The following is a 14,868-nucleotide window of genomic DNA, read 5'->3' as shown; positions in this document are numbered from 1 at the left end:
TTATGTCCTCTTATGTAATACTTAAATAACGGCTAAATGAAGTGTCTGCTGCTTTGGGTTAAATGCAATAACGGCTAAATGAAGTGTCTCCTGCTTTGGGTTAAATTGCCCAAGTTTCTTCTTGGGTGCGGTTTGGATAGGCTCTAAACAATCAAAATAAAGCGCACCTTCGAATAGGGTCGAGAAAGGTAGTTTCAATACTGGAAATCTTTGTAATAGATTTAAAATATATTTTTATCTTTAATATAAAATTTAAAGCTTAAAAAATAGTGTAGATCGAACAGATCTATGAAAACTTGAAAATATTGAAAAACTTGAAAGTTGACGGTCCAAAAATGAGTTACAAAATGCACTATTTTCTAAAATTTAAAATTCATTTTTTCTCATGTCCATGCATGTTGATGTCGAGATGATCATTTTGAAGATATTTAAGCATCAAAACTACCACTTCTAATGAAACGTTTTAGGTGAGCTTTAATTTGATTTTATAGAGCCTTAGCTCTATATAACCTTTTTCCTGGTTGTAACGAGCTCTTTTAACGGAGGGAGCAAGTGTACAATGTGCTTCCGCCGAAGCTGTTAGCGCCTTCGAAGAAATTGAGACTTGCGCTGCAAGAAATACAGATAATAAAAACAAGGGAACAATGCCAGTACAACATCATAAAAGAAGGCCATTGGGCCTCATTAAACGCAGGATTAAGACTCTCTAATTTGATTGGTAAGTTTAACAATTAAATTAATGGCGTGGAGGAAAATAAATTAAATTTTGTGACTTTTGTACTCAAATCTAGTGGCCAATGTCATGTGCACGGCACAAAAAGTGGGACCCCATCTAAAATAAGAGGGAAGAGAGAGAAATCAATTTACAAGTTAAAGATCCTTTTTATTTCATGATTACTTATAGAAGGAAAACGTTTATATAGAAGGCCTCATGAATGTTGTACCATAAAAAGAGGCGCCTCAAAAATCCAAAGAAAAATGTTGTTTTAGCTTTGGAAAATCCTTTATTTCGAGATACATAAATATGAAAAAGAACCTAATTTCAAAACGAAAAAGTAATGCATCTTGTAATATATTATCAAGATTGTAATTTTAAAAAGTTTTTTTAGTGTTTATAAATCCACTTGATTTGCATCATTCACGAGCTTTAACTTTCATAGGAATAGAAATAGCTTTTCCAGTCAATGATATCTTTCAGCAAGATTTGGAGATGCACCTTACTCTAAACGTTTAAGGCAGAAGTTTTTATATAGACCTCAATGATAATAGTAGGTAATTACACTTTTGTCGCAATGATGTTTCCAATGGGCATAAGAATTTATAAAATGAAAAATGAAAATAAAGTAAAGCAACTCTTCATAATGAAATTTATTCTTTACAATGTCAGCTGATCGAGGAGAGGAAATAATAACCAAAACCCTCAACACATGGGAAAAAGACCAAAAAAAAAAAATACAAAATAGAGGCAAATAACCAAACTTAGCCCAAGCCCTTAAATTTGGCACAAAGTAAGTCGAGGGTTAGCCTAGATGAACTCAAGCAACTGGGGGGCACCTAAGGTTGGAGAACTCGCTAGACAAACCAGCTCCTTGGTAACCAGAGCCCAAGTCTCTTCTTTTAGGGTTCACTTTTGGGGGTGTCCAGCTGCTAAAAATAGAAGATTTTGCACCATCTTTATCTTTTCCACTAAATATAGAGGCATTTCCATTACCATTTGCTTTGTTAAGTTTAGTGTCTATGCCAAATTTAGTGAAAGAAATGGTGGTTATTTTTTGATGTGGAGATAGATATTTGGATTGCATGTAAGTGGTTTTTCTCCAAGGTGGGATGTGAAGTCCTCTCTCTTGTAGTGATTGCTTTGAAGCATGGCAAAGGAGAGTGATGATCTTTTTGAGTTTGGATTCATTGCCCACAAATACATTGGGGAGAGAGTTGGAAAGCTTTGTGTATGTTGGAGTGGGCCTTGCTATTTCAAATTGAGACTTGAAATCAGTGTCAATTATGAGCCTTCTTGATCCATATTTATCTTTTGCCTCCAATGTTATGTCCAAGTATTCATAGAATCCTACAAGAAAAGAAAACAAGGGTTGGTTCAATACCATGAATAACACAATCTCTCAATCACTCATTCTCTCCCATAAAAATAATGCTCTCTCTCTCTCTCTCTCAACAGTCAGACCGCTAGCCAAGGCCTTGGCCAGTCCAGTCTAGTATAAAGAAAAAGCCGAGTTTAGTCGAAAACCAATCAAAACCAATGTTGGATCGAATTTGGTGGATCAGTTCCCCAGTATTCACTAGTTCCACTATCTTTATTTTTTTTAATTTTAAAAGATTTGGTTTAACAAATTGAACCTACTGTTAAATCGGTTTTAATCACACTTGTTCGATAGTATCTCCAATCCTAATATCATCTCTTTCTTTCTCTCTCTACAATGATTTTGACCGAATAATTTTACAAAAAAAAAAAAAAAAAGTATTTCAAGTAGATGGCAACAGCCAAATTTATGCTTGTAATTAGCATAGTACATCCTAAGATAGAAATTTTGGAAAGTAAGGCGTCAAAAACTTTGAAACATCAATAATAATAATAATAATAATAAAATCCATCACTAAAGTAGGGATTTTGAGTCCTCCATTAACCATGATTAACGAACACCAAAAATTTAGCCGAAATTTTGGATATGCATTACGATATGCATGCCTCAAAATCATAATGACGGTTTCCTCCAGATGATAGTTGGGGTGATGGAAAATTAGTGGGAGAAATAGTTATTTTTCAAAAAAGGGTGGTTATCAAACCGGGGCTCATAATGCACTCCAATTTTCAAAACTTTTTTTTTCCCTTTTTTAAATTTCCCAAAAGATAAAATCATGTAACTAGAGAGAGAGAGTCTTAGACTCAAAACTCTTTCTTTTTTCTTTTTTAATATTTCCCAAATGAAAAAATCATCGAGAGAGATAGAGACTTATAATCAAAAGATTCAAATTTTTCTTGTTTTTGAATGAAAAAATCTTGTACTGAGAGAAAGAGGTTAATTAGAATCAACAGGATTTTTCTTTCCTTTTTTTTTTTTAAAGTTGTCATGTGGAAAAACAAGAAAAAAATTATATAAAGTTGTAACTTTAAAATGTAGAATCAAGGTGCACCTATAAAATCTATCATAAAGTGTTAGTTTTGATATTGAAAAACCCTTTAATTGGTTATCTTGACATCGAGATATACGAATATGAAAAAAAAAAATTTAGAGTACTAAAAGTAGTATTCTTGCAACACATTATCCGGACCGTCCATATTCAAGATTTTCAAATGTTTACGGATCTACTTGATTTGAATGTTTTTGGAGGCCAAGATTTTTTAATTAGATATGAAAATAGATTATCAAGTCATCCTAATATTTTTTATACCAAAATTATATTTATGATAAATTTTGGTGGTGCACGTTAATTTGATAGTTTAGGGTTGCAACTTTATAGAAATCACATCCAACAAATAAAAATAAAAATTGTAATTAGAGAGAGAGTCTCATAATCAAAACTCTTTTTTTCCTTTTCAATTTCCCAAATGAAAAAAAGAAAAAAAGAAAAAAAAAAGAAAGAGTAATGGGAGAGAGACTCTTAGAACACTGAACTTAATATTTAGAGAGAGAAAGTATTTATCAGAAAATACTTAGAGAGAAGGAGAGAGAGCTGTTGAAACACTGGACTTGATATTGAGAGCGGAGGGGGAACTCTTTGACAATATTAACAATGTCTATTTCATCACTGCAAAAGGTCAAGGCCTTCAAAGTTCATGTAAACATGAACCATGGAAATGAAATGAACCCAACATGTAAAATTTACAGAGAGAGAGTGTGTGTAACCTCACCTCCTGGGCAATCTGAGCCAGAATATCTACAGATGGCTGCATCATAACCGTCCATTCTCAGCCTCATCATCAGCCCTCTCCTTAGATTGCATCTCTCTTCAAGCCCACACTGCTTCACATGCCTCATCACTCTCTCACCAACCTCTCTCTCCACCTCTGAAACACAATAAAGAATCCCCTGTTGCAACACCCGAAACCCTTCATCAAAACCAATCACCCATGCTCTCTCTCTCTCTAGATTTTTTCTTTTTGAAGTAAAAAAAGAAGATCCCAAATGAAAATTATGGTTTTTACAGACCTGCAACGTGAAGATTGCTTGGTTATGATCATGTTGGTTTTCTTGTGGTGAATCAAGGTGGGTGTCTGATGAACCTGATTCAATGAAATCATGGACCATTTGAACCAGCATCTCTTCTTCAACACTGTTTCCCATTCTCGCTCCCTAGATTTTTTTAAGGATATACTCTCTCTCCCTCTCTCTCTCTAGATTTTTGAAGGGGCTGAAGCTCTCACCCTTAAGGGAAAAATGGCTTTTGTAGAGGGAGGGTCTTATAAGTGTCGTAGGGTGGAAAAATACAGGGAAAGTGGCGTTAGGATGCGGACATGAGATGTCAGTTTTAGTGAGAGAGAGAGAGAAGTGGGGGCCACACGATGCGCGCTGGCTCATAAGGGAGGGAGGGTTCATGAAATAGGCTGGGCGCGGTATAGGTGTGGGCCGGCAGGGCCACAATATGTCTGTTCTAGAGAGAGAGAAAGAGTTACGATGTAGTGAGGGATTTTGTCGCCTATCGGAGTTTTATTTTTTTATTTGGTCAAAAAAATGAAGCAATTTTATGTTTGTTGTGGCAGATTTGAAAAAAAAAAAAAATTTATATTTTTTTTAATTTATTATAAATAAATTAAATATTGATATATAAAAATAAAAAAAAATTATTTAAAATATTTTTTTCTTTATACCGAAGAGGCTGGATTGGCCCAAACCAGATCCGAATCTAACCAAAACGCACCGAGGGAGGGCAGGTAAAGTTACAGTGTGTGATAAATGTATGCAGTAGTGAGAGAGATTGAATTGAAAGATAAAGAGAAAGGAAATGGGTTAGAATTCACGGGACCACGAAGACTTTAGTTTTCAGCTTTTTAGAGATAAAAAGCACAATATTTCAGTATGTTTCAATCGGAGATAGAGACATATTGCATAGAGAAAGTTGAGAGAGAGAGAGAGAGAGAGAGGACAAAATGTCTGTTTTAAGAGAGAGATAAAGGGGACAGGGCACGATTGGGTGATTTAGAGAGAGGATGGGGATTGAGAACAATTGTTGGCTTTTGAGAGAAATGCAAAGCACGAGAGGGGTTTGCATTTCTAGAAAGAGCATGGACCGGCAGTGCGCCTGCCAGCCACCAAGGCCACTCAAGCACATTTTATTTTTAAAAACTAGGGTTTGGGTAGCAAGTAAGGTAATAATAATATTTGATCATTAATAAGTTAGTTTTATTTCAATCAAAATCAAACTTCTCTATGCATATAAAAAACAACAATATGCTTAAGCAAATCCAAAAATTCAAATCAGATATTGATTTTCTAGCTGCTTAAATCTTTAGCGCCACTAAATCTTTCTCTTGCTCTTTGGTTTTAGAAAAGAAAGAAAAAAAGATTATTCGTTTGTTACTTTTCTTCTAACTCTACTAATTATTTTGAATTGTATGATTGTTTTGATATCTTATTTCTTAGAGAATATACTATTTGCATTTTTTCTTCCTATAGTTTTTTTCAAGGTAACTTATTAGTAAAAAAATTTATGGATTTTTTGGTTAGATTAAAATTCTTAATTTACTCGCGCTATTAATGTATTTATTTATAAATCAAAATTCAATAATAGTAAGCTAATGAAAATATAAAATTATAGGGATGATTTTTTTTTTATAAAAGATAAAATACAGATTTATATAAGTTTCATTAAAAAATATAGTTTTAAAAAAATCTATTTTTTAAAAAGAAAATCAGGTTTTAAATGGAGACTTGCTGGCCATGAATGTCACTTCAAACCATAATGACCAGCAGGCTAAACCCAACCCAACTTAATCTAGCCCAAGACCAGCCCCATACTAGAATCTTCGAATGTACTGAGGTGAAGTGATATTGTGCCCAACGATACACCTGTCATGGCATAATGGAATAGAAAATATGAATAAAAATAGTCTTAACATTAAAAGAAAATAAGAAAAAAGAGAGGGAAAAAAAAAACTAAGACTTGGTCGTCAAGTCTGAAGTTGTTGTGAAGCACGGTGGGGTCATTAAAGGAAAAAGCACGTCATTTTCTCTTTGAAGACTTATTGGCTTTGGATTATGAATTTTCAAATTCTTCTTTAAATCAATAAACACATGTAATTTATTTGTGGGGCAACCAATATCTATCAAAATCCAATGTGTTCCTTATGGAATAAGAGGAACAAATTTTTTGCATATGTGAGGCTGAAAGTTACTTCAGTCATTTTAGAAAAGTGAGGTGGTTTCTAGAAACTACCTCTTTTTCTTTTGTAAAAAATAAAAAAAGGAAAAAATAAAGAAAAGGAAAGAAAAGTAGTTTATAGAGTAGCTTTATTTCTTTAGAAATTTGCTATTTGCTTCTTTTCTTTCTTTTTTTTGATAATTGAATGGAGAAGATAGCCCCCTAGCCGTTTTTACAATGAGATTAGGAGTTAGCTTTTTTAAAAGTGTCGGCGTAGATTTTCATGTGAACAAATAACGTAACCTATATGATGTATAAGAAAAGGGCATACACTCGGGGAGAAACAAAATCTAAGGTCAGTGATTAATCTTAAGAAATGAAATTGTGGGGTTTTTACTTATAGGTTGTTTGTAAAAGGTTGTAACTTTAAACAAAGTAAGACGCACCTTCAAACTTTGTCATAAGATATAATTTTGATGTCGAAAATTCTAAAGATGGTGCGAGAATCTATTTATATCTCTAATTATGAAATTTTAAAATTAAAAAAGAGTTCAAATCAAGCATATCTATAAACACATTAAAATTTTGGATGGTCCAAATAATGTGTTGCACAAATGTTTGGGACTTAAAATTATTATTTTTCTCCATATCTATATATCTCGATACCTAGATGATCGATTAGATGTTTTTCCAACATCAAAACAATTGTTTTCGAAGGAATTTTGCGATGCCCCTTAATTCTACATTTTAAGGTATCGACTGTAAATAACCTTTTTTCTTTTCCTTTACTTATTTAGTTGAATATATATTCTCTTGATCAGCATATAAAAAAACAAAAAGTGAACCCCAGTATTGCCCAATTGTTGGGTAGTCAAGTCTAGTTGTTTAGGTACTTTTTGTTTTTTGTTTTTTTAAAAATATTCATTCGGCGATTCTAAAATTATTAGCAAAATTTACCAAGAAAATCCCCTTAAGTCATTTTCTCGAGAGAGTATATGGCTATTTTTGCTCCGATCCAATAATCTTTCATTGGTAGCACGGTACCGCAGTGTACATTTGTTCCAACCCCCTAAAGATTGCCTTTGGTGATTTACCTTGCCCATAACTTTGAGGTTATTTTATTTCATCCCTTAAGAAGGATGTTGAAAAGAAAATTTATCAAATTGCCGTTACTTATCAAAATCCAAGGATTAAGATAGAGTGTTTCATATATATATATATATATATATATATATCCACCTTCTTGGGAGTTGAGATAATGAAGATATACGATTTTCTCAATACTTAACATGGTATCAAAGCATGCCTAAGATCCCCACTTTGGTGCTCTTTCCCTTCATGAGTTTGGCTGCCTTTATGAGAATGTTTTTCATTTTTGTCCTTCCAAACATCCACCCCCCCCCAACCAGTAGGCATTCTACATGTACCTATACTTGATCTTCCACAAACGTCGGATTACCCCTATCCTTCAAATAACCCACACACTATTACTTCATCTTCTCTACCACCTCCACTTAGACCTTTGGCTTCCCCACAACCAATCCACGAACCCTTCCAAACTACTTCTCATGATTCTTTGGAATCAATTGATAATGTTTCTACTCCATCTCAAGTCATTAAAGAACAATTAGTTCATAATACCCCTTCTCTACCACCTCCCACAAATGTTCACAAATCACAATGGTCTCATCATCCACCATCGTACCTTCAGGATTTCTATTGTTCTCATTCCATGCTACCAACTTCTCCAATGTCAACTTCTGCAACTGGAGCCACCAAAGGCATTTGATATCCATTCTCTCAATTTATCTCTTATGAGCATTTATCTCCATCCTACCAAAGTTTTGTTTTAGTTGTCTCTTCTATTCCAAAACTCACTTGTTTTTCCAGGCTGTACAAGACCCGAAATGACGGGAAGTAAAGCAAAATGAATTTCGAGTACTTGAGCAAAATAAAACCTAGACAATACCATTTAGCCTCTCGATAAAAAGCCCATTGGTTGCAAATTGCCCTACAAAGTTAAATATCGAGATGAGAGATATAAAGCACGTCTTGTTGCCAAGGGTTACACCCAACGAGATGGCTTGGATTACCATGAGACCTTCACCCCCTTGTAAAGCAAGTTACTATATGATGCTTGCTTGCCATTGCTTTCGTCCAAAATTGGCTCCTACATCAGCTTGATGTCCAAAATGTTTTTCTACATGGGGACTTAAAAGAAGAAGTATATATAACTCTTCCCCCATAATTCTATCGACATAGGGAGAAATGGGTGTGTCGCATATACAAATCTCTCTATGACCTTAAACATGCTTCTCGATAGTGGTTTGGGAAATTCTCATTTGCTCTCATCGATGCTGAATTTGTTCATTATAAAACTAACTACTCCCAATTCACATGTCAAAAACATCATGAGTTTAACGTTGTACTCGCGTATGTGGACGACATCATTGTCAGTGGCAACAACCTTCCTGCCATCACCTCTCTCAAGCAGTTCCTCCATTGTTGTTTTCACTTGAAAGATCTTGGCTCCTTGAATATTTTTTGGTATTGAGGATGCTCGCTCCAAGAAGGGCATCAACATCTCCCAAAGCAAATATACCTTAGAGGTTATTGAAGAACTAGGACTTCTTGGGGCATGCCCTGTTTATCTACCCATGGAACAACACCACAAACTCGACACTACTGACAGTGGCCTTCTATCTGATCCAAATTATATATCGGAGACTCATATACTTGAGCATCACCAGACCTGATTTTGTCTATCTGGTCCACATCCTTAACCAATATATGAGTCAACCTCACAAACCACATCTTGCAACAGCTCTAGGTCTAGTTCGATATCTGAAGCTCTATCCAGGTCAAGGCTTACTCATACCTTATGATAGTGCCTTTTAGCTACGAATTTTCTGTGATTTTGATTGGGCAAGCTGTTAAGATATCAGTCGCTCCACTATTAAATATCTTGCTATGTTAGGCAACACTCCGTTATCCTGGAAGACGAAAAAACAACCCAAGGTCTCTCGCTCTTTTGCTGAGGCAGAATACCGTGCCATGGCATCTGCAAGTTATGAAATTACATGGCTTTGTTTCCTCATTCGTGACTTAGGTGTCTATCATCTTAAACCACCCATTCTGTTTTGTGATAATCAAGCTACTCTTTACATTGTCGTAAAACCCATATTCCACAAATGTGAGAAACACACTAAATTGAATTGCCATTTCATTAGAAACAATATTCAATCCAACATTATACAAACACCCTATGTTCCAACCACCGACCAACTTGCTGACATTTACAATAAAGCCTTGGGCAAGGAATAGTTTATCTTACTAATAAGCAAGTTGGGTGTTCTCGACATTCATACTCCAACTTGAGGGGAGTGTTACCTGACTTTCCAGCTCGTAGTTATCTTTTTTAGAAGCTTTATTTGATATGTATAACCATATCTTGGTAATACTTGTTATACAATCCCTAAAATCGAGAGAATAGTGTATTCCATGTATATCCACCATCTTAAAATAATGAAGACACACGATTTTCCCAAAACTTAATAGTTTAGGTGCATGTAGGGACACACCCATTGAACTGAGTCGACTGGGCTAAACTACATCTTAGGATGGAGTTTAGATTGAAAGATTTGCAAGTCCATCATGTAACCACCATGATCATGAATCTGAATCAAAATGTACCCTTTTTTCTAAACCGTTCATTTCAATAACTATAAAGACCATCACTATTTTTTAAGCTTCAAATTCATAGAATCTAAGACATAAATGGATTTCCAAAAATTTTAAGATGCGTTCCAGCCCTAGTTCTCTTGAAAACTAGGGTTGACACATGAGTTGGCAATCGACGCACCAAATATTTATAGAACATTTAGTCAATTTAGTCCTTATGAGACTTAGTGTTTAATGGGAGTTGTCTTCTTTGTGAAAATGTAGAATTTTATAAACCATGGATAAAATGAGGGAAATATGCTAGATATCTTATTTTGGCCCCCTTTGAGAACCCAACAAGAAAGCTTGTTTAATAAACTTTGTCTTAGTAGAGATATTAAAAGCTTCATAATACCCGAGAAAACATGAGGCTAAAATTTGGAAGGGAAAATATCTCTATATCTCCTGTTTTTAGGTTTCATTTCCTAATAAACCCCAAAGTTTCAAAAGATATATTCTAACCCCCTAGCTACTTTAAATGTATTTGTTAACCTAAACAAATGTGAGAAAGACATGCTCTTTCTAAACCCAATCATTTCTCTCTTTACTTATATACCTCAAACTTGTCTTTCTCTCTATTCCTGTGTCTCTCACTCTCTCTTTCTCTTACCGTGTTTCTAAAAACACCTCTCTCTCCTCCCGGTAACCTCTCACCTTTATGAGCTTCTCTCTCTTTAGAAGTTTGGGAGGATGGCTTTTGAAAAAATCATGTATTTTTAGATTTGTTTTGACTAAAAAAACAGGTTTAAATTAGCTTAGGCGGTTTGAAGAAATAAAACCTATAATTTTTATGCCCCAATATATCTTTTAATACCTTGGGTCATTGTGAAATGAAACCTAAATATAGGGGGTATGTGAAAGAAGGACCTATGTGATTTTTTACTGGGGAATATATATATATATATTATTTTTATTTTTATTTAATTTAATTATTTATTTTTTTCTCTTCACCCCTTTCTTCTGGCAAAAGATAACTTATAGGTGGTCTTTATTACAATATAAATTTCAAAATAAAATCAACATAACAATAAAACCAAGATCTTAATAACTTGATGTCATTGAAACAACTATGCACTATGCTTGAGAATAAAAGATAAGATTGCAAGAAACAAAAAGTAGAGTGCTAGAAATTACTACAACTGAGCTTATTACATCTCACATCGAGTCACCACCATCCGATGGCGTGGGATCAATGATCAACCTTCAATCTCAATTGGAAAGCAAGTTTAGGCCAAACCACACCAATAGAACATGAACCCATTTGATCACAAAGTCAAACTCTAGGTGAATTCTCTTAGTAACCTAGTTTGAGAGAGATGTATTATCTTTTTGCTAAACCCGTAAAACCCTAACCATAACTCCATAGTTGAGAGATAAGAGAGAGAAGAATTTTACAACCTAACCATTAGGTTCTTTCACAATATGGAAGAAATATATCAAAGATGAGAGAGTGGTGCATGCCCCCTTTGGCTTTCATGAGAGAGATAAGCTTTTCTTAAGAGAGAGAGAAATTCTAAGTGGGGTGTGCCCCTTTGTAGGCTAAGAGAGAGAAATATGGGAATTAGGAATAAGAGATAAAGTCTATAGATTTTTTACTAGAGACAATCTATTTTTTATAGGCTTTGAATAAGATTAGGGTTTCTTAGCGTTTTCCTTAACTTGCCTCTTCTTGTGAGGTTGAATATGAATCATTAATTTTGGGTGACTTGTGGGGTGAGAGATTTGAACCATTCATTCCATAGATGAGCCATCAACATTATGGAAGGTACATGAACTATTATTCCCTTTCCTAAACCATTTTCTCATTGATAAAAATTAAATAAATTAAATATAATCAAAATATTGTGCATACCATAAAATAGCACAAGTCTACTCAATCTTTCCACAAAATCTTTCAAAGATACATCAAGACAATATTTAGTCAATATCTTCCAACTATATGGCCACATGCCATATCACCAAAAAATAGGAAAGAAAATATGGGTGGGGTGTGCCACCTAAGAGAGGCACTATTGAGCCCCACTTTTTTTAGAAATATGGTGGGCCCATTTGCACAATGGACCCCATGAAATTTTTATATATTTAAAATTAATAAAAGGATTTTAAAATATTATTTAAATATTTAAACCATTGTAAAATTAATATCTTGAATTTTATAAGACAAACATAATTACGTTAATTTGATGAGAAAATGATCCATATGGTTTAAAAATCAACAATCATGGGGCACTCCACCTTCAACTGTATGGACTACAGACGCCACTTGCTTTATCAGACCAACCCAGTGTTTTCCATAACCCAAGTCCAAGCAGGGGCTCATTAGCGGGTCACTAAAGTCCTGCCGATGAACCAAGAGATCGCAATATCAGTCTGTGGATTTCAGGTCATCTTCTAGAGACAAGTCAAGGTCACCAAGACCTGATGCGACCATAGTTCTTATGGTGCATAGGGGCATCTCTCGCACATGCATACGCTTCACCCTAAAAGGTGGATTTTTGGCTTTTTCGAACGATCTATCGATATGCATGCCGTGTGATGGCATATGAATGAGGTTTTGGCTCTCATCTCTGTAGGTCACCATCACACCCAAGGATCACATAGTCCTTCGGCTCACTCATCCAAGCATATTTTCCAACCTCGTAAAGGGCTAACCCATTAGAACCCTTCTCTGTTTGTTTTTTATGCCCAGGTAATATGGGTTTTTTTTCAACCGACTGACTTAGATCGTCAAGTACAGTCTGGTATCAGCAAACATCGTTTGCTAGTATGGCCTACAAAGGACCACACTCCCACTGAGTTCATATTCTGCTATATCATTTCATTTTTACAAGCACACATAAGGCCTTTAAAGGCTACAAAAATCCAACATCTCCCACTTGGCTTTTGAAGGCTTTACATTATCTTTTTCTCACTTTTTCTCATTTCCATGTCTCTCTCATTCCCATATCTCTCTCCCAATTACAATATCTCCGAAGCATTTTTACTTATTTCCTCAATACATTAATCATGGCTTTCGTCATCAATCATTTCACAAAAGGATTTATAGAAGCAACACATTTTTCTCTTTGCTGCTTGATCTCATCTCAAATGTGGTCGTAGCTCATCTTTCACATCGCAACGCAAATCATAAACCTGTTGTCGCAGAAAACCATCACGTACTCTCATCGCATGGCGTTGTATGCTCATAGGCTCAAAATGGTTTTTCAAATAAGCTGTTCCTTTTTGTAGTTATACAACCAGCACCACACATTCGGGTTCCATGGGTGAACAACATTATAGTATGTTGTTCTATCTGCATGTTAAATACTAGCAGGTGCTCCTACTAGAATATTTAGTTTATCTAGATCTTTATCTTTCTCAATCTCAACTCATTTCTCAAGAGATAAAAATATGATTTTATATGCATGGAGTTCATATGGAATCGTGGCTCCTTTGACACGCTTATCACCGTCGTGCTAGCGTGGAAAATTCTCATTGCCTTACAACACACGAGGTGAAAGTCCGGTCGATTAAAAAAATTCTTAATTAATACGGCCTCCTCGATCACCAAACAACACGTCACGTACTCTGCCTCCATGGTGGACAATTTCGTCACTTCTTATTTATTTGATTTCCAATAAATTGCACCTCCTCTAAGCATGAACACATATCCAGATGTAGACTTCGCATCATCGGGATCTATGAGATAGCTTGCACCTGTATATCTGAATATTCAAGCAGCTAAAAACAAGTGGGACTGTAGCAACTCCCACTCAATTATTACTCATACAACATATACATTCTCAACATTATTATGCATATATCATGAGGTAACATATCAAATCTCATGCAATATGTAATTCAATACCCATTGGTTTCACAATATATAAAAACCTTCATGAACCACAAAGGTTCAACCACATTAGACATCTTGACCGTAAATTTATATAAACCAAGTTATCTAATCAACACAACATGTGTCAAGGAAGCCTATTATGATGACATTCCTACGACATTTCTTACGGTTCAAAGTCTTAGGTAACAGATGATTCTAAATAACTAGAAACGTAGATCAAAGCATATAGATATTTAAAAAGAAAAAAAAATGCATGATAGTTTTTATCCCACTTTTATAAATACCTTCAAGACAATGTTTTTATTTTTAATAAAAAAATTGACTTGGTGTGTGTGTGTGTGTGTATATATATATATATATATATATATATATATTTACAAGCAATAGTTATATAATAGTATGATAGTTTAAAATGATTTTCAAAAAGACTTAATGGACCTTGCAAGACTATGTAGCTTTCTCAAAACCATTTTAATTGACTTAGACTTTTATCAAATAATCTAATTTAATTTTAAAATACATGTTTAGCCTCCATAAATCATTTTACTGCAACCACCTTTAATTTCCCACCAAGTCAAGTTCATGGCCATAAAAATAAATCATATATACCATTTTATAATTTTATCCAAAGTAAAGCACTACTAAATAATGTCTATTAAAGCATTGATAAAATAATTCATTTTTGGCAATTATGGATAATTTATTAAGAGATCATCATCACATGTAACACATCATATTGTAGACATTATTTAGAGAATGGTCACCAAGACCGAGTTCCACCAAAACACTCCCTTTGTACGTACATATTTGAATGAGTCACACCCATCTCTCGTGTTTCATCCTTAGGGCTCTAAGCCCTTGATTAAATCAACACTCCATGTGTATCACTACCTTAAATAGTTCATACTCAAGCACAAGGAAGCACAAAAACACAAGGTATTCAAAATCGATTCTTTCAAATTTGTTAGCTCTTATCACTTAATGTCCGCACACTCCATACA

The 14,868-nt window shown here is 34.5% G+C and overlaps 1 protein-coding gene across 2 annotated transcripts; it reads right to left on the bottom strand.

The window, feature by feature from the left end:
* Nucleotides 1-1,333: 1,333 nt before the first annotated feature.
* LOC18448333 (uncharacterized) lies at nt 1,334-4,458 on the bottom strand. 2 transcript variants are annotated; one of them, XM_006858403.4, is made up of 3 exons: nt 4,164-4,458; nt 3,866-4,043; nt 1,334-2,065 (listed from the first exon to the last, which is right to left on the bottom strand). In XM_006858403.4, exons 1-3 carry the CDS (start codon nt 4,296-4,298, stop codon nt 1,536-1,538), a joined length of 843 nt encoding a protein of 280 aa, XP_006858465.1. In that variant the 5' UTR covers nt 4,299-4,458; the 3' UTR covers nt 1,334-1,535. The 2 variants fall into 2 exon arrangements, with proteins under 2 accessions (XP_006858465.1, XP_088706803.1); XM_088850677.1 differs by having other exon boundaries at nt 3,861-4,043; nt 4,164-4,456.
* Nucleotides 4,459-14,868: the final 10,410 nt, after the last annotated feature.

This window comes from Amborella trichopoda, chromosome 11 (genome assembly GCF_054954075.1).
Source record: "Amborella trichopoda isolate Santa Cruz 75 chromosome 11, AtrichopodaSantaCruz75HAP2 v2.0, whole genome shotgun sequence".
Classification (NCBI taxonomy): Eukaryota; Viridiplantae; Streptophyta; class Magnoliopsida; order Amborellales; family Amborellaceae; genus Amborella; species Amborella trichopoda.
This window is presented reverse-complemented; position numbering and strand designations above follow the sequence as displayed.

Bases quoted from the DNA above. Each gene is read 5' to 3' on its own strand.
- LOC18448333 (XM_006858403.4), bottom strand. From the start codon at position 4,298: ATGGGAAACAGTGTTGAAGAAGAGATGCTGGTTCAAATGGTCCATGAT. The intron at 4,044-4,163 runs GTCTGTAAAAAC...GTGTTGCAACAG, and splicing joins AAGCAATCTTCACGTTGCAG to GGGATTCTTTATTGTGTTTC. The intron at 2,066-3,865 runs GTGAGGTTACAC...CTTTTCTTGTAG, and splicing joins TGGCTCAGATTGCCCAGGAG to GATTCTATGAATACTTGGAC.